Genomic DNA, 23,208 nt, shown 5'->3' on the forward strand with positions numbered 1-23,208 from the left:
TGTCTGAGGAGTTCAGCTAATGGTCAACTTGGCTGAGCTGGCTCCTGCCAGCCATGGGTTACATCACCATCAGTAGCTCTCCTCTCCCTCAGTGACTTAAACTTCTCTCCTCTAGATTTCTCATCCCCGGTAATCCTAATCTTGATCCTCATTAAAGCATCCTATATGCCTTGATACCTCATTTTTTCTCTACCTGAATGCCACTTTTCCAGTCTTCTTGGCCCTTCATCCCTGTATTTCTCCTACAGCACATACTTCCATTCTTCTGACTAGAAGGTCACACTGGTGCAGATTGCCCTCACCAGACTCCATGTTGCCAGCTACACTGAGGTGCTCTCCACTGTTCCTTTGTTTTCTTTCTTGTCTTTGATTGGCTCCCTCTGCCAGCCACTCAGCAGTCAAACACAGTTTTGCCCCTTCCTTACCTTTCTGCCCAAACCCTACCCCTCCACTCTTGGTAGATGGCTTTTCTCCCCTACTTTATCAAGAAAACAGAAGCTATTGGGCATGAACTCCATCTTGGCACTTCTTTATCTCTCCTCCATCTTGTTTCCCATCTTCCAACCCATGTAAACCATTCACATCCTTTCCTCTCAGAGAGATGAAGTCCCTCCTCCTATTCAAGGTGGGTTCCTCAGCTGGTTGCTTGGACCTTAGCCTCCCAGCCATCGGTGCTCCCTGACCATTGCTCTCCTCTCCTGTATCTCCTGTGCTGCTCCCTCAGGATTCATGTCCTCAGCCAAGAAATGCATTTCAGTCTTTGCCGTCCTTACCAAACTCTGTTCAGGAAATAAGTAAATCCTTTGATCCAAACATTTACACACATATTCCAACCCTTACCTTCCTTCTCCTTTCCCCTTCTCATCCAGGCTTTACCAAATCTCTCCTTCACTCTCTAGTCCATTCCATCTGTCTTCTGTCCCTGCCATTCTGCTGGCATGGTGACTTTCTGATTCCCAAATCTTCCCTTTGTCTTGTTAAAAAGGAAGAACTTGTTTCTTCTGGAGTAGCATTGTGCAATAGAAATACAATGCAAGCCACGTAGGTAATTTTTCTAGTAATCACATTTAAAACATTTAAAAAGTTAAAAGAGATGGTGAAGTTGATTTTAACAATGTGTTTTATTTATCCAATATGTTAAAAATATTATTTCGACATGTCATTGTGAAAATTATTGAGTCATTTTATATTTTTTAAAAATTATTTTTACTGGGTCTTCAAAATCTGGTATATATTTTACAGTTACAGCACACCTTAATTTGGACAAGCCACATGTAGCCAGTGGATACCATATTGGATAGTGAAGTTATATCTTTTTAGAAACCATCTTTCCTGGCCCTCGTCCTACCTCTTCCATCATTTCTTCTCAGTGTCCCTTGTCTGCCTCCTCTTCTAGCCATTCACATGTTGTTGGGCCTCAGGCTTGCAACTCTCTTCCTGATTAATCTCCTGTATTTCACCCATTGGCTGATGATTCTCTGAGTCCCACCTCTGACTTGCACTTCTAGTGAGTAAAGCCAGACCATAGACGTCTGAAGTTTGACATGGCACCATCTTACAACCTCACTCTTCTCCTGCCAGGTGCCCAGGCAGAAAACTGGTATTCCACTTGCATTCTCTTCCTCCTTCAACCCCTAGATCTAATCAGTTCAAGAGTTTTTGAAGTCTACTTCACCACTATTTCTTTAAATATTCACTTGTTTCCTTCTCTACAACCATTGCTTTAGTCAAGATCCTCATCATCCCTCCCTTGGATTATTAGAGTAGCCTCTTCAGTAGCCTGCCCACCTTACTCGTAGTTCCCTCCTTTCCATCCTTTATGACCTCAGTTTTTCACCCTCTCCCCCAATAAATTGATACTCATTTAAAATGTCCAAGTCTGGGACCGTATCCCCATTTTTTCAAAAGCGTGGGGAGATGAGACTGTGTTATAGGCTTCAGTCCAAAGCATTTTCAAGATGGCAGGCTTCCCTGAGGGCATCCCATAATTCTCCTGTCTGACTCTTTTCCTTCCACTCCACTTTACTACTGAGCAGCTCTACAGGAGGTTCTGGAAGACATAGGAATACATTTAACAGAATCCAGTTCCTTTTGTTTTGATAATAGAGGTCTCCCATGGCTTTGTAGCATTTTCCTCAACATGGATTTATCCTAAAGCAATGATTCTTAATCTCTTTCTCTCTCTCTCAAATCATGTACATCTTTGAAAATTTATTTAAAACAGATTTTTGTTTTAAAAAATCTGTTTAAAATCTGTTTAAAAAATCTGTTTAAAAAATCTGTTTAAAACAGATTGTTTCCCCCAGAAAAATGCACAGGTGCAAACACAACTAGGCCTGAGTACCTGAAGCCCACAAGGGCTGATAGGTCTTGCTGGAAGACAATGTTGAAATAGTGCTCAGGTCATCTGCTGGCTCCCACCAAAAGGGATCAAAAGTTTAGTTTCCCAAGATACTTTGAAAACCCTTGGAGCATTTTATGGCCCATTTTGGAATCTGAAGAAAGCTATGTTTCGTACTCCGAGGACACTTTAAACATTGTCTGACTAACAACACTGAAAACAAATCTAAACTTGCATTTCTTGGCTAAATATAGCTGATTTTCTCCACACCAACACCCCTCTTTGTAGAAGCTGTTTGCAACAACTTTGTTTCTTACTAGCTTTCTGCACCTCACTCTCCAGTTGGCTTTCGTGTTGTGCTCATCTGGGGTTGTGACTGATTTTCATTACATCTTCAGTCGTTTCAGAAGCTTCCCTAAAAACCTTGGCTCCGAACCCTCTCCTGTGCATCTCAGGTAATCATGTGCTCTGCTCTACCCTTCATTCTGTCATCCCAGCACCCTGGGGAGGGGACAAAGAGGGGCAAACACTGGGCACTGGCTACCTCTGGTGGCCTCCGTGAGGTGCAAGCCCATGTTTTAAGATCCCACTCATCTTAAGTGAGCCTAAGCTTTCTCTTAAGCAGCCCAGCTGCTGAACAACAGGATTGCAGCGTGGACTGACCTCCTCATGGTCCTTCCCTGCCCAAGAGTGTGCTGTTTCCACAGAGGACATGGGGACATGAGGTAGGGACTGTATCCACGGGTAGGGGTGCGTCTTTGGCAGCCTGCACGCCTGGCACTGGACAAGAACAGTGCTGCCTCGTTACTTAACACCAAGTCACGTGCTTGAGTCTGCAGGCCTCCCCTTGGCTTCTTGCCTCTACTCTCTTCCTTGGCAAACTGCTCTTGTGCTCTCTTGGAGCTCAAGCCAGTCCATAGTCCTCTCTCCTGATTATCCAATTTGTTTGCTCTCTTGCCAGGTTCCCTTCTTAAGTTTCTTGCCCAGTGGAAACTCTATTTCTTCTTTGTTTCCCTGAGTGACTTCAAAGTTCCACTTGCCCCCAGAGGTCCCTTTGTGTCTCTGCCCCTCCCCCAACCGGGGCTCCCCACCACCTTACCTATCAGGCTCTTAACCTTCCTGAGTTCCACCCCCCTCCCCCCACCCCCCAGCGCTAATCCTCACTGCTCTCACTCCCTTCCTGGCTCTCCCGTCCTGAGTGCCAGCTGGGGCAACCAGCTATAAAGAGTTTATTGGACTGAAAAGTGAGTGAATGTTCTCACACACCCTGCTCTTTCCCACCTCAGCAAAGCTTTTCAGAGTCACATTTCCAATGGAATCTGAATCTGGAAGGATTTAGATCTGCTGAAAAATGCCAAACCTCCAGCATTTGGCTGCGTTTGAGATTTTTGGCAGTTCCTCCCACGTCTGATGTTACGAACACTGTTTACAGATGCCTGGAAAGAAGCCTTTAATGCTTGTATTGTGTTTTAACTTGCTTTCCTTTGGAGGCAGGGAATTGTCAAGTAAGTATTCACAGCACTCTGGAAAAGCCCAGGTGTTCGATGAGCATCCAGTACTAAGCGTTCATGCAGAATCCACAACCGCGAAGGGTCTATACTTAACAATCCGCTGAATTTGCCACCATGCAGGTTTCTTCCTTTTGCCCCTCTCATCTTCAGTTTTGAAGCAATACAGCCATAAACATATGCTTGTGAAATAAGAAAGAAACATTCTGAGATTGCTTTACTTTTCAGTTCTTAACTGAAAATCAAGGTGAAAAAAAGCATCGGATTGCCTTTATGTGTATATATATACAATCTCCTGTATATATAAATACGCAGTGTTTGTGCTTGTATGCATACCTCGTATACACTGTATAATATGTGACATATTATACAACCTGTGTGTACCCTGGGAACAAGCCCTGCGTTTAATCTCCAGTTCTGCCTTTGAACCACGCTGTAGCCCCGGTGTACTGCTCCCATCTCAGACCTCGGCTTGCTTTTGTCACACACTCAAACATTCTTAGGTGAAAGAAGAAACCCACGGATTTCATTTGAAAGTCCCACTAAAACAGAAGAAAGAGCAGATGTCCTGGGAAGTGATAATTAATGTGAAGGAAGTGTCTAATTGCGAGAACTGGCATGCCCCCAGCCTCCCGGTTTTGCTCAATTTGGCAGCGGTGACATCAGCCGGGGGTGTCGTTTTGCAGAGATGTGCTCACTCCCTATTCTTCAGTGCAGATAATAATACCATTTGGTCCAATTATCACTTATGATTACATAACATGTTTTGATTGAAGACTTTCTCAGAAAATAAAGGTAACTTGTTTTTCCCCAGCCTGAAAATGCAAGCCTTTCCAGCGGGCAAGCTGCCCTACCAAGAAACACTGGGAATTAGTAGGCTAAATTATGAGTCGAACTGGATTCGGAAACAAAGCATCCATTGTGCATAACTCCCAACGACATCCAGGAGGATGTTATTGTTTTTCTGACAACAAGTTTTCCCCCAGCACACTCTCAAATAAGCAGAGTCCCCAGGCGCATCCGCAAAGGCGCGGAGAGCGTGCGGGAAGCATTGACAAGGCTTCCTTTTTTCTCCCTATTCTGTAGGCGCTTTAGTGCAGAGTTTGCCCAGAGACGCCAGGGTATGAGCTTTCTGAATTTGTAGACTGGTGCACTCTTTCATTTCTGTTTTAGTTCTTTGCTGGCATGCTCGGGAAGCATGGTTTGTGCCACACAGGAATGTCTGTTCACTTGGATAATGCTTGTGCATGAATGAGGTGGTTGCTAATGCGGCTCTAAACTGTACTAAGTTTCTCACTTGGCTTTGTTTGCTGCTTACAAGGGGATCAAGGTAATCCTTTCTCTTTGCATAGCCCAAGAGCAATAACTAATGGATTTGCAACACGCAGCGGGACCTGCTACAGGTCTCCCTTACCCATTTCCTAAACTCCGAGAAGTCTGATTTAAGGGAGCCCCGTGTTACAAAACCTTGGCCTGCTCATGTAAGAGTAGAGAGCTTACCCGTTATAAAAACTCTTTCCTAAGTTTGGAGGCCCAGATCCAAGACTGAGAAGGGAAAGGCAAACTTTGGGATGATGATAGCAGTTTAATGTAGACCATAACCCTAAGGTATAGGGCAGAGTGGGTGCTCTTTCTGTCTTTTATTCCCATACTTCCTACTTGCCCTTTTGTGTAGCATAAATGACCTGGGCACTTGGCCAGCCGAGCCTTTTTCCAAACCTGGCTTGTAAGGCCCACTTCACACCGCGGCATGATCTCTGACCACCTAATTCTGAACAACATAAGCATATCCCTGTGTGAAAAATGGCCAGTAGACTCGGGAAGCACAGCCCCTTCCTTCTCATTCTTAGGCTCCTCTTTAGTTTTAAAACCAGCCTCTCTGGCCCAGGTGTTCTTCCTGGCTCCCAGGAGGTAGAGGGACTGATCCCTGACTATGATGCCTTAGGTGTGTGAGGAAGCCCACCCCAACGCCGATAAATCCAGCCCCCATCACATGGGACCCTGAATGTCAGAATCTACTTTTTCTGGGGGAGCGAGGGAGGGAGCAGGACCAAACAAACCCAGTGGAAGGTCCTCGGAGTGGGGGACAAGAGAGAGGGGAGCCTGACTCTGGCCTTAGCTGAGCACACTGGACAAGCAACCTTGCTGCCTATTGTTCAACACTGTGTTTTTGTTTTTGTTTTGTTTTGTTCTGTTTTTGTCACTCTCTGCTCCAGACCGCCTGTTAGCAGAGCAGCCCCCCAGCCTGAGAAACTCCAGAAGAACAACATCACCAAAAAAAAGAAACTGGTTGAGGTGAGAAAGTTAAGCTGTTTTGGTCTTCGTCTAAGATCAGTGTTCTAAGACCTGCCCAATGGACACTACCATCTGCTTATGGTGAGATACCTTCAAGTAAACTTGAGTGCAGCTGATGGGTCTCTCTTGTCTCCTCTCCCTTCTACAGAGTGTTGTATCCCCCATCCCAGAATCACACCCACCGGGTCATATTCCTTCAGCCCTGCCACCAGGTCCTGTCAGTCCTGACTTACAAATGTCCCATGTCCTTCAAACCTGTCTCCTTTCCCCTAGACCAGTCCCACTCGGGGGCAGGGAAGACACAGGGAGGATGCAAGCTTGTTCTTTGTCTCTAACGTTGTTTGAGCACCCACCATGGGCCAGGTACTACGTATGTACTTTCCATCAAGTATTTCATATAATCTGTCAAACCCATGAGGAAGGTACTGTTATTTCCATTTTACAGATAAGGACAGTAGCTCAGAAAAGCTAAGCGACTAATTAGGTCCTGCACCCAAGATCTCCAAGCCAGGAAGTGCAGAGAGATTTAAATTCAGTTGTTCCTACTTGAGGATTGCAGCTTTGTGGACCTTCTCTTTTCTAAGAGAGGCCTCTTAACTGTTGTCTCTGCCTCCAGAGTCCCCTCCCTCTCTGACACATGTCTTGCTTCCCACAGAATTAGCTCTCTCAAATAGAATACTTCACACTTCACCTCAGCTTTAAGACCCAGGAGATTCCCACATTGCCTGTGGGATTCAAGTGCATGGTTTCAAAACCTGACCCAGGAGCCACCTTTGCAGCCTCAGCACCTGTGATTTGCCACTGCAACTCAAATCTCCAGCCCCCAAGCCCTATACCTAATGTTTTCTGAAGCTGCCATGGGCTTTCAGGCCCCTGTGTTTTAGAAGTCTCCTCCTCTTCTATGCCCACACCCTGGTCTTTCCAAGCTCTTCTCTGGCATCTTCTCAGTGTAGTCTTCCTTGATTCTCCTCATCCTGAACATTCCTACACTCCCTCACACACACCCCTCACCCACAGCCCTTGTCACACACACTACTGCCGTTATTTCTTACTCATCTGTCTCTCCTACCACACTTTGAACTCACTAAAGACAGAAGAATCCATCTTAAAACTTTTTATTGGAAAAGGGGGACTCATTGGGGCGATTTATCATGAAACAGAGCACAAGCCAGAAGATGCAGGATCCGGAAGGTGAAAAGCCATCATAAACCAAGATGGCGTCACTCTCTGCCCACTGCAGTTGTCTGTCTGATGCGTTCTTCTCTTTTTCTGCACACTTCCTGAACTATTTTGGTAGACAAATGGGTATGACCCAGCACCTGAGTTTATATCTCCTCACTTAGTTAAACAGCCCAGCCTACCAGTGTCCTCAATTCTAAATTCCTGGGAGAAACCATGTGACTGGCCCAGCTCGAGTCCGTTGTCCACTGGGATGAGGGGTCACATTTTACATAAACAGTTTCTGGGAAACACGTGGGGGTAGGGGAAGGCTGAGATGAAAGGAGGAGAAATGCTCTTCAGGCAAGGGCTATTTTACAAAGCAGAATTATAAAGGTAGGAAAGCTCATGATGTATGGGCTAAATAGACAATGCAGCTTCACCGAGGGCACAGAAGATGTGTGAGTAGAAGTAATTGTGCCAACTTAGGAGTTTGGGCTTTATCCCGAAGGCAGTGAAAGTCAGTGAATGTTCCGGAGTAAGGAGGGGTTGTGGTATTTTAGGAGCTTTGGGGAAAGAAATCAGGGAACCTAGAATCAGGGACCCACGTCTTCTTAACCTTGTATCCCACCAACCAACACAGTGCCTGGCACAGAAGTGCTGGCAACAGGAAGTGTGCATCAAATCGCATTAATAGCTGATCCTGAGCTTAATCTTGGAAGATAAGACAGGAAGAAGAAAAAGACTATAAACCCAGAACAGCATCTAGTTGTTGGGGGGAAAAAATGCAAATTATGTTGAAACTCTGTAGGGCAAGCACCAAGCAACAGAATGAACATGGCATTTGCCTCAGTATTCGGCCCCTGCCAGGCCCAGTGGCATTTGCGGGAATCAAAGCAAACCTCCAGGCCACCATTCAACTCCCCTGAAGAGTGCCTGCCAAGGGACAGACATACAACTTCTAGGTGACCTTTACAGGGCTTCTAATCAGTAGACCTTGACTCCCCTGCAGTGCCTGGAAACCTATCTAGCCTATTTAGAAAGTTCCCTGTAATTCTGTGTGTTGGCCTGTCCCCCTAGCCTTTCAGGGAACTAAAGAAAGGGCTGCGTTGTAGCCTCAGCTAGTCAAGAAGCAAAATGCTTTTTGTGGGGTATTGGCTGTCTAACCAGCCATGCGGTTCCCATGAGGTAAGTGGCTGCTCCCAGAGTGTGGGTTTGTGCCTCTGCGCTTACTTCCTCTGAGAGCCGCTTTTATCTGTGTGTGGGAACGTAGGAGCTGGCTCTCGACCACGTGTTTGGCTACAGGGGATTCGACTGTCGCAACAACCTGCATTACCTGAACGACGGTGCGGACATCATCTTCCACACCGCGGCGGCTGGCGTGCTCCAGAGCCTCTCCACAGGTAACTCAGCCCGAGAACCCCCCTCTGAGGACAGGACCCCACTTTAGTCCCTTTGTGTGTACTCCCCCACTCTGGAGATGCCCCCCAAACTGACGCATTCTTATCCTGATAGAGCCCTTTCACTCGATTCCAGACTGGTATCATTTGGTCCTAGAAAGTGTGGAGGCCTCGTTCAAAGGTCACAGCCGTCTTTCGAACAACACCCTGCTGTCAGCCCTCTGAGGGAGGTGTCCCTGTTTCCCATCAGCTGCTCAGATGCTGGGAGGGATGGACAGAAGCCAGAAAGAGGGTGTAGGGAGTGGAGAAATTCCTTGTGGCAGGTTACCAAGAACAGAGCACAGGGGAGATTTTCTTGCTAATTTGTTAGGGGCGACCAATTTTTTAGTAGCTCAAATTTTCAAGTTCTGCTTGTTTTGAGTAGTTAACCAGATTTACCATAAGGATGAGAACACTTAAACTGTAAGCACCCCAAAGTGTCCCTTAACTGGTAGGGTGAGTCACATGAAACAAATAGTTTGAAAAGAAACACTGCAAGGCAAAGGGAGCATGTAGAAATGAATTTGACACGTACCTTTGCCACCAGATTTAAATATGTTAACATCTTGCCTTATTTGCTTTATATCTTAAAACAGACCCCCTTTCTTTTTTTCAAATTTTTATGCTCCTTCCCAATTGCACACACTTATTTAATGCATACATTTTTAGACAGGGAAGTCACTGAGCACATAACGATCTCTTTTTGGAGAGGAGGACCTTGAAATTTTCTATACATTTTCTCCTTTTTTTTTTTTTTTTAGACATACTATCATTTTAGCAGCAATGTGCTGTTTTCTTGTCTATCAGTGCCATCACTTACCTCCTAGTAGTGTTGGCTACTTGGATGGGCTTACAGTGGCCACATTGGAAGTCAGCAAACCCATTTTCCATAGTAGATAATAAATACTTCCTGTGATTTCTTCTATTTTCTGTGTTACATGTCGAGTTAGGGCATTTAGGGGGTGAATACATCACCTGTGCCATCCAGTAGGCTCCCAAGTGGATTGGCACTTTGAGAAATAACAATGGTTTAAAAGAGATACCCGAAGTATTTTCTTATTCCACAGACTTCCCTTTCAGATGAGTAAGTGGTGCCATTTTGTTCAGTTAAGTATTATCTCCATTATCACTTTGGACCCTGGAAGCCTTGCACTTGGACTGTGTTCTGGACCCACACAGGCTGCGGGAGGGATGGCAGGGGAGCTGGTGTGTGCTAGAGAATAGATACCAGCTCTTCCGCCAGGCCTGGAAGAGAATGTGTAAATGTAAAAAATGATCTCCCATCTCCCCAAGGATGATTCTAAAATTGCGAGCTTGTGGCCTTGATCTCTCACTTTGACAAGGCATTTCCAGACCCTATGTAATCCTTCAAGGTTGTCCTGAGAGGTCTCGAAGACTCCCCTGCTCACCATCCCGTGTCTTCCCCCTAGGGAGCCAAAGCTTCTACCTGGAGCACACGGATGACATCCTTTGCCTCACGGTGAACCAGCACCCCAAGTACAGGAACGTGGTGGCCACCAGCCAGATAGGTAGGAGGGTCGTGCCCTAGCTGAGCTTTTTCCCAGCTGAGCAGGGACATTGACTTAATAGCAAATATCTGGAAAGGGGGTTGGTGGGTTGTGGACATCTATCCATTCTGGACATTGCTGTTCTTTTTTGAGCACTCAGTATATCTGTGTCATCTCAGTTGAAATAGCCAGTGATTGTTGATTCTTAGGGATCATAAAGTCAGACCAGAGCCCGATAATCCAAATAAATGGATGCCCCTATCCCTGTGGACTTGTGGAGAATAATTTTTCACCGGCCAGGTGTCAGTTAAAGAGCCCTGTGTCCGAAGCCTGGTGATTGTCCTTGGCAAGGGTAGCTTGTCTGTGTGCCCAGCTCTTCTGCACCCTAGCAAACTGCCAATGACAAATGTGAACTGATTGGCACTTCACATTTGTGAAAAGTTGTGTGTGTTTTTTTTGAACTTTGTCGTTTCAAAGGCAGTTTTTTATGAACATACCCTTCTGCTTGTTTTCATTGAACCCATGTCCATTTTTAAATTTAATTTGGAACTTCCTGATGCTGGTGTTAAGTGCTTCACTATCAGAAACATGACTTATTTTAGCTATTGTTTTCCCTTGACGCTTCCTCATTGCCATTGCCCACCCAATGCAGTTGATATTACGGAGACCCAAGGTAAGGCTGTTCCATCCGTGAGTAGTTTGAATCTTCACAGCAAAATCGTGTCGCTGTATCGTGTTTGCTGCTTGTATCTGGCCAAACTGCAGATACAAATCACTGATCTCACCAGTTGCCTCTGTGTAAACTCCTCCACAAGTGTGTGTGTGGACATAAACGCTCTTAGGCCTCTGGCTCTAAAAGCACAACAGATGTTTCTCATTGCTTCACCTCCGGCCAGGTCAGGCTATAGGTCTCTTAGGCCCAGTAACTGTAACACCCCCAAGTATTTGTCTTAAAAAGTCTTCCGGGTGAACGTAAGCTTTGCCTTGGCCCCGCCATTCTTCAGCCTTAGTTGTGTGTCATGCCTCCCACATTCAGGAACAACACCCTCAATCCACATCTGGGACGCCATGACCAAACACACGCTCTCTATGCTGCGGTGCTTCCACTCGAAGGGGGTGAATTACATCAACTTCAGCGCCACTGGGAAGCTCCTTGTATCGGTGGGAGTGGACCCTGAGCACACCATCACTGTCTGGCGTTGGCAGGAAGGTAAAAGGAGCCGGGCTGTCTGTCCATCTGGGAGGCTTGCTTGTGTTGCGTGCTGGGCTCAGACTAGATGGGCCTCACCCCGAAAACCATCAAGGGCGCTGCTGCTGGGTCAGCCGAAATCGGCCATCTCCGGTTCCTGGAGAAGCTGCCTATCAGGTCCCTGGACTCCATGGCCAGGGGAGTGCTGGGCTAGCTAGTGGAGGGTCTGTGCACTCTGGAAAATTGCCCCAGTGCAGGCAGCCTTCCTCCTCACAAAGAAGACCTCAGCCTCCCCCTTTTCCGTCTTAACTCCCTTTCTACCCAAGTTTCCTTGTCCTTGGTATTCCTTCTGTGACCTCCAGATCCTGCCACAGCCTTATCACCCTGGTTCCCTTATTCCAGGAACTGGGACAAGATCTTACCACCGTAGTCTCAAAAACACTTTATATTTCGCTTTTGTGAAATGGGGATTCACCTTATAATCAAGGTTTACGTTTCCCGTAACAGGATTTCTCTCTTGCCTTCGCCCAACACACACACACACACACACACACACACACACACACACACACACAGACAGGCTGCTGCTAAATTTATGTTCATGTTAGAATCAAAGATGTGTAATCTTTCAAGTGTATTCTCAGGTTGGCAGAACAGATCCAATTAGTTAGGACGTTAATGAGGTCTGTCTCCGGCAGGGCAGCCTGTATCTAGGGCACTCAGAGCCAGGCGCGCACAGAGGTGGCTCTTCTCCAATTCAGGGCTTCTAGAGACCCATTATCTCAGCACCTCCCCATGGAGGGAGCTGTAAAGAGATGGCAGCTAAGTTCCAATCCCTCCTGAGCCCCCATGTGAGAAAAAGAGGTTGGGGACCTGCAGACTTTTATAATGAGATTCCTTTATCATATTCGGTCCCTTTCTCATTTTCTTGTTCATCAGTGCATTGTGTCCAGAGGGCCCCACAATCTATGTTTTGGGGATGCAGCTTCATTTCTTGTCCTGTCGAGTTGGCCTGAAATAGACTCAGCCCCGGATGAGACGCTGAGTGTCTTAAACAACAGACTCATAGCCTCGTGGTGTTGAAAGGACTGGTGAAGTCTTCCCGCCTGGTCCCGACCGTCCCATGGGGCAGTTCCTACAAGTGCATTCCTGACAGGCTGACTCCCCTCCTCCACCAAACACTTGCAGGGCTGTGGCCTGCATCACTTCCCAAGGCAGCCACCCCCTGCTGGAAATGTCTCATAAAGCCCTTCCTTATAAGAGAGCCTAACTTGCTTCCTTATGCCTTTCTTGTACTGCACTAACTCTGCTTCTGCAGTGGCCAAGACCAGATCTGTGCCTAGTTCCTCGGAAGAGGGTTAATCCTGTTGGGCCCTGTGCACAGGCTAGTCTTGCCAGGCTCGCTGTCCTCACTTCTGCCATCTGCTCCTCTGGGCAGTTCCTGCTCTGGACCTGCCCCAGCACAGACCCCTTCTCACCCTGGGCCCCTTTTGACCACTGCAGGGCAGACTGGTGGAGCCAGGACTTTTAAACCAGCTTCTAAACATGGCCAACAGATGCCTTCTCTTTGGTAACTTTCTCCCCTTGTCTTTGCTGGAATTGGCCCGTGGCTGTCTGCAGAAGGGTTCTGAGCCATTGATATCTAATGGTATGTCACCAACCACCACCTCTCCTGAGATGGTTGTGTGAGGGCCTCCCTTAGCTTTAAGTTCTGCTTATAAATGAGACAGTTTTGAGAGAGGTTTATATGCGTGTTACTCCTCTTTTGTTAAAGGACTGTTTTGTCGAACTCCAGGTATGTATGTGTGTGTGTAGTTCAGAAGCAAAGTTGAGTAAGAAATGAGCTTATTATGTATAAAATGAATGTTGTCAGGTCCTAGATACTTGTATGAAACTTGTTCTGAGCAATGTGGAAGCCAACGTAAGGCAGGATACAGGCATCTCCACGGTCAGAAGTGTCCATAGATTAAGACCAGGAAAAAACAAACACTTGCTTAGAAGAAAGTGCAGGGGCGCCTGGGTGGCTCAGTTGGTTAAGCGTCAGGCTTTAGCTCAGGTCATGATCTCAGGGTTCGTGACTTGGAGCCCCGCCTTGGGCTCTGTGCTGATGGCTCAGAGCCTGGAGCCTGCTTCAGATTCTGTGCCTCCCTCTCTCTCTGCCCCTCCCCTGCTTGCCCTCTGTCTCTCAAAAGTAAATAAACATTAAAAAATTTAAAGACAAAGAAAGCGCAAAATAAAACAGCATACCCCCCTTGGCTCCCAAGAATGATCCTCTATGTCTTTAGTGGCCACTTGGGCCACTTCTTCTGTAATCCAGTCATTGGAATCCTTTTTCTGCTGGGGAAGGGAGAGGTGTTTGTGTTTTCCTTATGTGTAGTTTTTTACTGATCTGGTTACTTCTTCATCTCCGGTAAGTGTTGTAATTGTTTTCCCCCAGTGTGGTATTTGTCTCTTAACTTAGTTTACGGTATCCTTGAAGAGCATGGGTTTTTAAACCTCTGAGCTCTCAGTATGGAGGTATTTTCTGGTAAGTCGAACTTTCCATAGGTGGAGAGAGAATGACTGTTGTGAGAGGTGACGTGCAGCAAGTCCTGGGAAGGGCCTCTAGGAGGATGAGTCTGAGATGCCAGGCCAGCTATGCCAGAACTGACCACCACTCCACTGGGGAGCCACTTAAAAACAAACACATAGTGAAACAGAAAAAGGGGATTAAGAATACACTGACTATGATGAGCACGGAGAAATGTTTAGACACCGTATGAAGCACCATATCGTACACCTGAAACTAACATAACACTGTACATTAACTATGCCGGAATTTTTTAAAAAGGTAAATGATGAGGAGGGGCAGGGAAAAGTACACATGAGGTAACAGGGGAGATAATTAATAGGAAATGGGAACTAAAACATTAAGACTAAGAAGAAAATGGAAAGAAAAGTTTAAAATAAAAATTAAAAACTCGAAGGCAGAAAAATAATGATGAGGTAAAAACAGATGGGTTTACAATATAGGCTGAAAGACAACAAGGCAGGAGGTGTAGAGGGTGGTGACACTAAGTGGATATTTGCGGAGAAGTCATGGCACCAGGCTCGGCTCCTGGGGGCTTTGCTTGCACCAGATCGCTTAATCCTCACAACACCTTATAAAATGGGAACTGTTATTATCCCCAAATTACAGATGAGCAAACTGAGGCACCGAGAGATGACAATAATTTTCCCAAAGTTGCTCTACAGATAAATGGTGGAGCTGGGATTTGGTGGGGACAAAAGTTAAAAAGCAAATGAATCCAAAAACATAAATGAATGGGCTTGAGGAAAAAAAACCTGGTAATTAAATATTAAAGGTAGAATTTTTAAACCTAAAAGCCATGAAAGACAAAGGAATATGAAGGATTCTTTTTTTTCTTAGGAAAGTAAAAGCAGAGAATGTTGGAAAGAAATTAAGAACAGTCTAAAGGAATGTGAGTCTCTAATTACACTCGAGGGGAAGGTTCAACTTCTGGTAGGCAGGAATTCTGTGATGAGGTCAGAGACCGGAGATAGGAAGATGAAGGGTGTCCTTTGTCCTTTTCCAATATCTGGAAGCTTATATCTTCAGGGCCATCCCTTCCTGCACATTCATGGGTGCCTGGATGTGGCTTTGTGGGGGTGGAGCGGGATTGGGGTTATGTTAGCAGCACCTGCTGTTCTGGAAATTTCCCAACCTCTCTCTTCCCCACCTGCCTAGTCATGCCTGAGGCAGGGAGGGTACCGTGGAGGAAGAAGGAACACCTGAAGTGTACCCTGGGCTTTGCTGGATGGAGAGCCATCCTGAGCTCAGAGTGTGGGAGGACCCACCTCACCAGACTCTCTCACCCATACAGGCGCCAAGGTTGCCAGCCGAGGGGGTCACCTGGAGCGCATATTTGTGGTGGAATTTCGCCCTGACTCGGACACGCAGTTTGTGTCTGTTGGGGTCAAACATATGAAGTTCTGGACCCTGGCAGGCAGTGCCCTGCTTTACAAGAAAGGGGTCATTGGATCCATGGAGGCTGCCAAGATGCAGACGATGCTCTCCGTGGCCTTCGGTGCTGTGAGTTCCAGCAGAAGCTTCCTGAGAGGGGACCCTGAACCCCAGGCATGGGCATGGGGGGCACAGATAGCCACAAAGCTACAAACAGCAAGAAAGCTATTTCCACATTTTCACCTTTATTGGCTTACTTGCAACCTTTATTCCTTTATCCCTTTCCTTAGCACAGAAGGTCAATTTGAGTGTGTTTCTCTTTCTCTAGTTCTAGTTCCCTAACCAAGGAGCAGGTGGCTGGGAGGGGACCCTCTTGAGAGGTGCTGTGAGTGTCCTAGTGTGGAAGATGTCCCTTTGTTTACAGAACAACCTCACTTTCACGGGTGCCATCAACGGAGACGTCTACGTGTGGAAGGACCACTTCCTCGTCCGACTGGTGGCCAAGGCTCACACGGGCCCTGTCTTCACAATGTACACGACCCTCCGGGATGGACTCATAGTGACCGGTGGCAAAGAGCGGCCGTAAGGCGAAACTCCTCTGGGAACAACTGATCTTTTCTTATTGTGCTGGGAGGAACTGACAGAAGCATCTCCCACGGGGAGAAAACGCAGATTTTCTTTCCCCCATCTTGCCTGCATCAGGGAGACGAGTCTGCCGTCTCTCCAAGAGGGCCCTGGGCACAAACCTTCAGAGTACAAGTCAGAGAAGGAGGGAGGTGGTTTAATGGTAGTGGAAAATCCAGAGAGGTATTCTTGAATAGACTCGAGTGACTATGCTCTTCATCGAGTGTTACTTCCCCCTAGGTCTCGGGGACGGGAGGATGGAGAGGCGGGGAGAGAAGTTCCCCTGGGGACAGAGATGTAAGAAGGAAGCAGAGCAGCAGAGAAACGTTTCTCTTCGTGTTTGATCTAATCAAGACACGGTTTGGTATTTGAGATCGCAGTCCTCTTTCCTTCTGCCATAGTGGCATTTTGAAAGTATTCTAGTGAAATGGTTGTCACTACCCGTCGGCAGGGCCAAAAAAGAAGCCACCCTGGAGGGTCTGTCCTGCTGGGACCCGGTGGCCTTGACGATAGGGACAGGGGACATGGAGCATCAAGGGCAAGTCTTAGGACAAGGCCCAACTTGCCAAGGTCCTCTCACTCCTTTTTAGGACCAAAGAAGGCGGTGCTGTGAAACTGTGGGACCAGGAGATGAAGCGCTGCCGGGCCTTCCAGCTGGAGACGGGGCAGCCGGTGGAGTGTGTGCGCTCTGTGTGCCGCGGCAAAGTGAGTGGGCGGGCCGGTCTTTCCCCAGCTGTCCCTAGGGGGCTGGGCCCGGAAGGGGCCCAAGAGAGAGAAGGAGTTCAGCCATACTCTTTCCCTGTGCCCGGGTGCTAAATCCTTAAAACAGGCTTCCAAGGTGCTACTTGCACTGTGGTGGGAGTCGGCTTAGCAGGGTCCCACAGACCCAGGCGCAGACTCTTCTGAGTCAGCACTGGCTGTATGACCTTGGGTGTGTTACGTACCCTTTCTGTGTCCAGGCGGGTGGTTGTGAGGGTCGCGTGCGTTATAATGCGCGATGCCTTCCATTATGCCTGGCTCAGAGCCACATTCTGTGGATGTCAGCTGCTACTGTTATAGATGTGATTATTACCGTAGGCACAGAGATAGTAAATAATTTGCCATGCGCACGGTTACATGGTCAGTAAGGGGGGACAGTAAAGGGCCATCAAACTGTCTGACTCAAAGCCATAGGTTGTCAAGTCCTACCTGGGCTGAATATCAGAAACAACTGTGGAGTTGTTTCTTGTTGTTGTTGTTTTTAATATATGGCTGTCCACGTACTTACCCAGAGCTGCCAAATCAGAGTCTTAGCCATGACTTGTGTGTTCCTTTTCTTCTTTTCTTTTTTTAATTCCCCAAGAAATTCTGAGGTCCTTAAAAAAACAAATCTTAACCTCTGGTTCATACCCTGTGTCTATAGTTTTGAATTGTTAGCAGTCTAAGAATGTGCCTTCTGGATGTTCCCCATTGAAAAAGGCAGACCTGACTTAGAGTCTCCATAATTAGAAATCGAGAGCTTTGTTTTTAGATAGATAAATACCAGTCATCTGGTAGGTAGGCAGACATCTGGGAGATGAAGGCAGAGGTAGGCCCGGAATGTGGAAGTCCTCGGGAGATGGCTCGTTGTTCAGTGCGAGGAAGAATTTGGGAAGACATTGAACGTCCAACAACAGAAATGGACTACCCCGCTCTGTCATGAGCTTGCCGTCAGTGGAATGTTTTGGCAGAGACCAGATGATGGCAGTCTCTGTGCCGACACTCTCATCCATGGCTGAGGGAGAAAAGGAAAAGTGAGGAGGTCACGGAAGGGCGGGCGATTTTGTTGTTAACAACACAACTTGTCCCGGCTCTTCCGGTGTTAATACCATTGCCAGCAGGGGCCACTTCCCCATGTTGCTCTAATAGTGTTTGCCTTTAAGTTATTATTTAAAATACAAATCTTATTTTTTACCTATTTTCATCCATTTGCCTACCAATCTCTCACCTACTAGATTCCTAATAGATCATAAAAATGTTTCATTTTAAATTGTAGCAAAATATAAGTAACATAAAATTTACCATTTTAGCCATTTTTAGGTGTACACTTCAGCGGTATAAAGTACATTCCCACTGTCGTGCAGGCATCGCCACCATCCACCCACAGAACATTTTGTGTCTCGTAGAACTGAAACTCTGTAGCTATGAAGTCCTCACTCCCCTTGCCCCTCCCCCTCCGCAACACTCAGCAACCACCGTTGGACTTTCTTCTACATGTTGGACCAGGTGCGCCATAGGGGTACTATCATACAGCGTCCTTTTCCTAATAATGTTTTTATGACAACAGGGGAAAATTTTAGTAGGAACCAAAGATGGAGAAATAATTGAAGTTGGTGAAAAAAATGCCGCTTCTAACATCCTGATTGATGGGCACATGGAAGGGGAGATCTGGGGTCTGGCCACACACCCCTCCAAGGACATCTTCATCTCTGCCAGCAACGATGGCACAGCCCGCATCTGGGACCTGGCCGACAAGGTGAGGGGTCCACTGTGCTCTGATGCCCACAGGTGGGGCCTGGCCAGAGCCCGAGTGAGGAGGGTTGGATCCAGAGTTGGGGGGTGCGGTGGGTCTGCAATTAAGTTAGAAAGCCTGGTGATGAAAGTCCCACTCACACACGTCCAATCTGTCTGTCTGTTAGCTGCATATACCCACGTGTAACTACAGGACAGGAATAATCTGGAAATGAAGTTTCTTTGTTGTAAAAAAAATCCACAAAACCTAAAAAATAAAGAGATAGGTCTTCCCTGGATGGGAAGACTAAAAATGACTTAAAATTTCAAATGTTCCCAAATAGGACATTTCAGTCAAAACCCCAACAAAGTTCATGGGGCACCTGGGTGGCTCAGGCAGTTGAGCATCCTACTTCAGCTCAGGTCATGATCTCAGAGTTCCTGAATTCGAGCCCCGCTTTGGGCTGTGCTGACAGCTCAGAGCCTGGAGCCTGCTTCGGATTCTGTGTGGCCCTTTCTGTCTGTCCCCTGCCCCACTCGTGTGTGCTCTCTCTTTCTCTCTACTCTCTCAAATATAAATAAACATAAACAAACAAACAAGCAAAAAAATAAATCCCCAATAAAGTTCCTCTTGGAGTTTGGAAAAAAATAATTTAAAAAATTCATCTTGAGTAAAAAAATAGCAGGAAATAGTCGGGGTTGGGGCCGGGGCGGTAATTATTGTTACCATGTCGTATCTGATATTTAAAAAAAGTAAGTTCTAATCATTAAAATAGTTGGGTTCATTACAAAATAGCCAGTAAATATTTCAGTCATATTTTTAGTGTGAGGATCAAAGAACAGACTCACGGTATAGTTGTTTTACTCAAATTACTTTTCAAAATTGTTTGTGTATTATGAACACTGGCTATCATTTATTGAATACCTGCTATACACCAGCTGCTTCATATACACGATCATTAATGCTTACAATAACCTTGCAAGACTGGTATTGATATCACTTCTTTTCAAGTGGGAAAATGGCGGGGGGGGTGCCTGGGTGGCTCAGCTGGTTGGGGTCTGACTTCAGCTCAGGTCACGATCTCACGGTTCGTGGGTTCAGTCTGCATGCCGGGCTCCACACTGATGGTGCGGAGCCTGCTTGGGATTCCCTCTCTCTCCCCACTCTCTCCCTCTCTCTCTCCCTCTCCCCCTTTCATGCTCTCAAAAATAAATAATAATAATAAAAAGTTCAAATGGGAAAATGGGGAAGTAACTGACACAAACACACCCAGCCAGTAGTGACAGACAGGATTCAGGATTTGAACCAAGAGGTGCCAAAGCTTAAACTCTTTTCTCTGAGCAAGAGGTCAGCAGTCTAAGACTGGAGGATCCAGTCTGGCCTGCCGCCTGTTTCTACAAAGTAAAAGCATGCTCATTGTTTACATAGTGTCTAGGTTGTGGGAGATCATATGGACCACAGACCCTACAATGTTTACCACCAAACCATTTACAGAAAAAGTTGACCAACCTCTGCACAAGCTGTTCTGATGAAAACATACTGCCCATCTTGGTTCCTCAGGGACAGTTACTATAAGAAGCAAGACGTTTGGAGGCCCAAAGTGGCAGCAAAGACGGCCTGACTGCTCTGGCCTGGGTGCAGGATTTCCCTTGGAGACCAGCCAAGAAGGCCTAGGGCTTAGGTCGTGCTACTTTGTATCTATGTAGAAACTGCTTAACAAGGTGAACCTGGGCCACGCGGCCAGATGTGCAGCCTACAGCCCTGACGGGGAGATGGTGGCCATTGGCATGAAGAATGGAGAGTTTGTCATCTTGTTGGTGAACAGCCTGAAAGTCTGGGGGAAGAAACGAGACCGGAAGTCTGCTATCCAAGATATCAGGTACATAGCAGGTCATCTGGGCAGGGAAAAGAAGGGCACCCATTCTCCTTCTCTGTGGTTACCTTTCTGGAAGGGTCATGACTGGAAAGAAGAGTTCAGTTGTGGGAGGGTCCCTTTCAACGAGCCAGCCGTGGAAGGAGACTCCCTCACACATTAATTCCCAGACATGTCTTTGCTAAGTTCCACGAAGAGTGTGGTTAAAAACTGTGTGTACGACGCCATTCTGCATAAGGCTGCGTGCGTCCACTCCCGTACTTCCATGGGATTGCATACAGAGAAATTGCTGAATTCCCTAGAATGCTAACCACGTGTGAGTCATGAAGTGAGATCTCATTGCCTTTGAGCTTGGGAGGCCCATTCCAGAGCAGACCTGACTAGCCCTTCTCACAGACCATGCTCTTGGATTGCTTTTTCTAGAATCAGCCCAGACAGCAGATTCTTAGCTGTTGGTTCTTCTGAACACACAGTTGACTTCTATGACCTCACTCAGGGCACAAGCCTGAACCGCATTGGCTACTGCAAAGATATTCCAAGCTTTGTCATTCAGATGGATTTTTCTGCGGATGGCAGATACATCCAGGTATGTCTCAGCTTTGCTAGTATCTGGGGCAACCAAGAATCATCACCATTATCGTAACAGCAACAGTGGTGGCTTATATTAATTGAGGGCTTGCTTTGCGCCAGGCTGTGCACCCATCTCCTCTTTATAGGAATGTTTCCAGTATTGCAACTTTTCCCCTACCTTATAAATGAAGAAGCAGGGGCCTAGAGAACTTAAAAATGTTGAAGAAATAGAATTTTTAAAGTAGAGCTGTCCTTCAGTAAGAGACGCAGGCAGCTCAAGCCCTAATAACTTTAACCCTCCTTTCACTTCCTCCCTTTGAAAGCTTCCTAACCTCTGGTTCTCCAGGGCTACCCCTAAGCCCTCGTGGCTTCTCATATTTAGTCATTTCACTTGCAAGTCTGGGGAGGGGGGGCGGGTGTGGCCCGTCCACACTTGGGGTCTGGATGCCAGACTCCAAGCCTGGAGTGGGGGCTCCTCACTGGGTCCCTCACTGGGTCCCAACTGACAGGTTGGAAGGGATAGAGAGGGGTCCCACCATTGGGACTTACAGCTGAAAAGAGAACAATGTCTTGTCCAGCACTCTGAACAAATATTGTGCATTAGTGAGCTGGCCTGGAGTGGATAACCCATTGTGAAATGAGAGGGGACCCATTCATTGATTATTTACTGAACCAGGCGCTGTGCTAGGCTTTTGGATGGACAGGATGGGCCTGGTCACTGCTCTCCTGTAGCTTCCCTATAAGGGAGAAGACAAGCATCGAACAGATAACCACAAAATATACCTATAATTACAAATTGTGATTATGTGCTGCAAAGGAAAAGTACAGGGTGCTGCGGGAGCATTTAACAGTCGCTGAATTTAGATTCACTTCCTCTCCACACAAGTGATATTTAAGCTGAGGCCGGTGGGATGTGTAGGAGTTAGCCAACAAAGAGAGGTGGGAACATTGTTCCGGGCCATCTGTATGAAGGCCCTGAGGTGGGAAAGATCTCAGCTTTCCATGAAAAGCAAGAAAACCTAGGGTGGCCAGGCTAGAGACACCCACAGGAGTAGATGGGGCTGGCGATTTTCTAGAAAATGCTTATCTCCCCCTAGAACATTCCCAAAGAAGCAAAGGTCAGGTCCTAGATGGTTCCAAACTCAGGTACATCGGTTGCCGTCTGTGAGAAAACTCACCTACATCTGTACCAAAGGATCTGTTTGTCCAAGAACAGGGACTCCCAAACTTAAGTGAGGATCACAGATGACCCGGCGGCTTTGTTAAAACACAGATTGCTGGGTCCCACCCTTAGAGTGTCTGATCTGGTAGGTCTGGGGTGGGGCCCAGGAAGATGCATTTCTAACAACTTTGCAGATGATGCTGAAGCTGCTGGTCAGGAACCACATTTGGGGAACCGCTGCCTTAGGATTTTGGAAAAGAGCCAGAAAATGAATGGAAAACCGTCCTGCTCATGTGAATTTCGCTATAGGCTGACCACAGGTTTTGCAGCCTCAAGCTGAACTTGGGTTTGTTGAAGAGTCCTAGGGATCCAGAGGCTTGGCCAGTGTTCTGGGGAAATAGTACACCCAAAGGGGGGCCCTTTGGCCTGGAGAGAAAGCTGATGGACATGGTTGCCTCTTTCTCCTCGCAGGTGTCAACAGGAGCCTACAAGCGCCAGGTGCATGAGGTACCCCTGGGGAAGCGGGTCACTGAAGCCGTGGCCATTGAGAAGATCACCTGGGCCTCCTGGACAAGGTGACTGGAGGAAAACACTTTTTTTTTGTAATGTTAATTTATTTTTGACAGAGAGCACGAGTAGGGGAGGGCAGAGAGACAGACACAGAATGCGAAGCAGGTTCCAGGCTCTGAGCTGTCAGTACAGGAGCCCGACACGGGGTTTAAACTCATGAACTGTGAGATCATGACCTGAACCAAAGTCGGACACTTAACCGACGGAGCCACCCAGGTGCTCCTGGAGGAAGACACTTCTTAAGGAAAAGATCACAAGGAAGTTTCTTAGGCCAGACTCAGCCTCCAAGTTTGTATGTGGCCCAGATGTAAAAAAAAAAAAAAAAAAAAAAAGCTCAGAGATAGAGCTGTCTTGTCTTTGGGGGCTGGGGGCTGGGGGCAGGAGGCTTCTTGAACCTGGGCTTTTGAAATGCAAAGCCCTCCCTTTTGTGTAATCCCTTGGTCCTGCATCTGCAAACTCACCCAGCATGTTCAAAGGGAAATTACCTCCCAGCTTTTGGCTCAGCCCTGGTGCACTGCAGTGGAGGCCTCCAGTCGCCAGGAGGGACGGGAGGGTGGG

The 23,208-nt window shown here is 47.0% G+C and overlaps 1 protein-coding gene and 1 long non-coding RNA gene across 13 annotated transcripts in view; one reads left to right on the forward strand and one right to left on the reverse strand.

Annotated features, from left to right (window-relative positions):
• The window catches only part of EML6 (EMAP like 6), a 313,172-nt gene that overhangs the window by 284,588 nt on the left and 5,376 nt on the right, over positions 1-23,208 (forward strand). For 4 of the 12 annotated variants that reach the window (XM_045054220.1, XM_019827205.3, XM_019827201.3 and 1 more), the window contains 14 exons: positions 3,832-3,846; positions 5,171-5,179; positions 6,066-6,144; positions 8,576-8,705; positions 10,172-10,270; positions 10,902-10,922; positions 11,286-11,459; positions 15,302-15,510; positions 15,806-15,963; positions 16,596-16,710; positions 18,311-18,499; positions 20,182-20,354; positions 20,772-20,934; positions 22,552-22,655. In XM_045054220.1, coding sequence (XP_044910155.1) covers positions 3,832-3,846; positions 5,171-5,179; positions 6,066-6,144; positions 8,576-8,705; positions 10,172-10,270; positions 10,902-10,922; positions 11,286-11,459; positions 15,302-15,510; positions 15,806-15,963; positions 16,596-16,710; positions 18,311-18,499; positions 20,182-20,354; positions 20,772-20,934; positions 22,552-22,655 — 1,638 coding nt within the window. Of the gene's footprint in view, positions 1-3,831; positions 3,847-5,170; positions 5,180-6,065; positions 6,145-8,575; positions 8,706-10,171; positions 10,271-10,901; positions 10,923-11,285; positions 11,460-15,301; positions 15,511-15,805; positions 15,964-16,595; positions 16,711-18,310; positions 18,500-20,181; positions 20,355-20,771; positions 20,935-22,274; positions 22,427-22,551; positions 22,656-23,208 lie in introns of those variants that run through there. The other 8 variants (XR_002741131.2, XM_019827202.3, XM_019827203.3 and 5 more) reach the window with 8 other exon arrangements.
• On the reverse strand, positions 15,608-20,187 carry LOC109498174. The gene is made up of 2 exons (XR_006595570.1): positions 19,985-20,187; positions 15,608-17,758 (listed from the first exon to the last, which is right to left on the reverse strand). It is a non-coding gene; the product is annotated as an uncharacterized LOC109498174 (long non-coding RNA).

Source organism: Felis catus, chromosome A3 (genome assembly GCF_018350175.1).
Source record: "Felis catus isolate Fca126 chromosome A3, F.catus_Fca126_mat1.0, whole genome shotgun sequence".
In the NCBI taxonomy this organism is placed as follows: Eukaryota; Metazoa; Chordata; class Mammalia; order Carnivora; family Felidae; genus Felis; species Felis catus.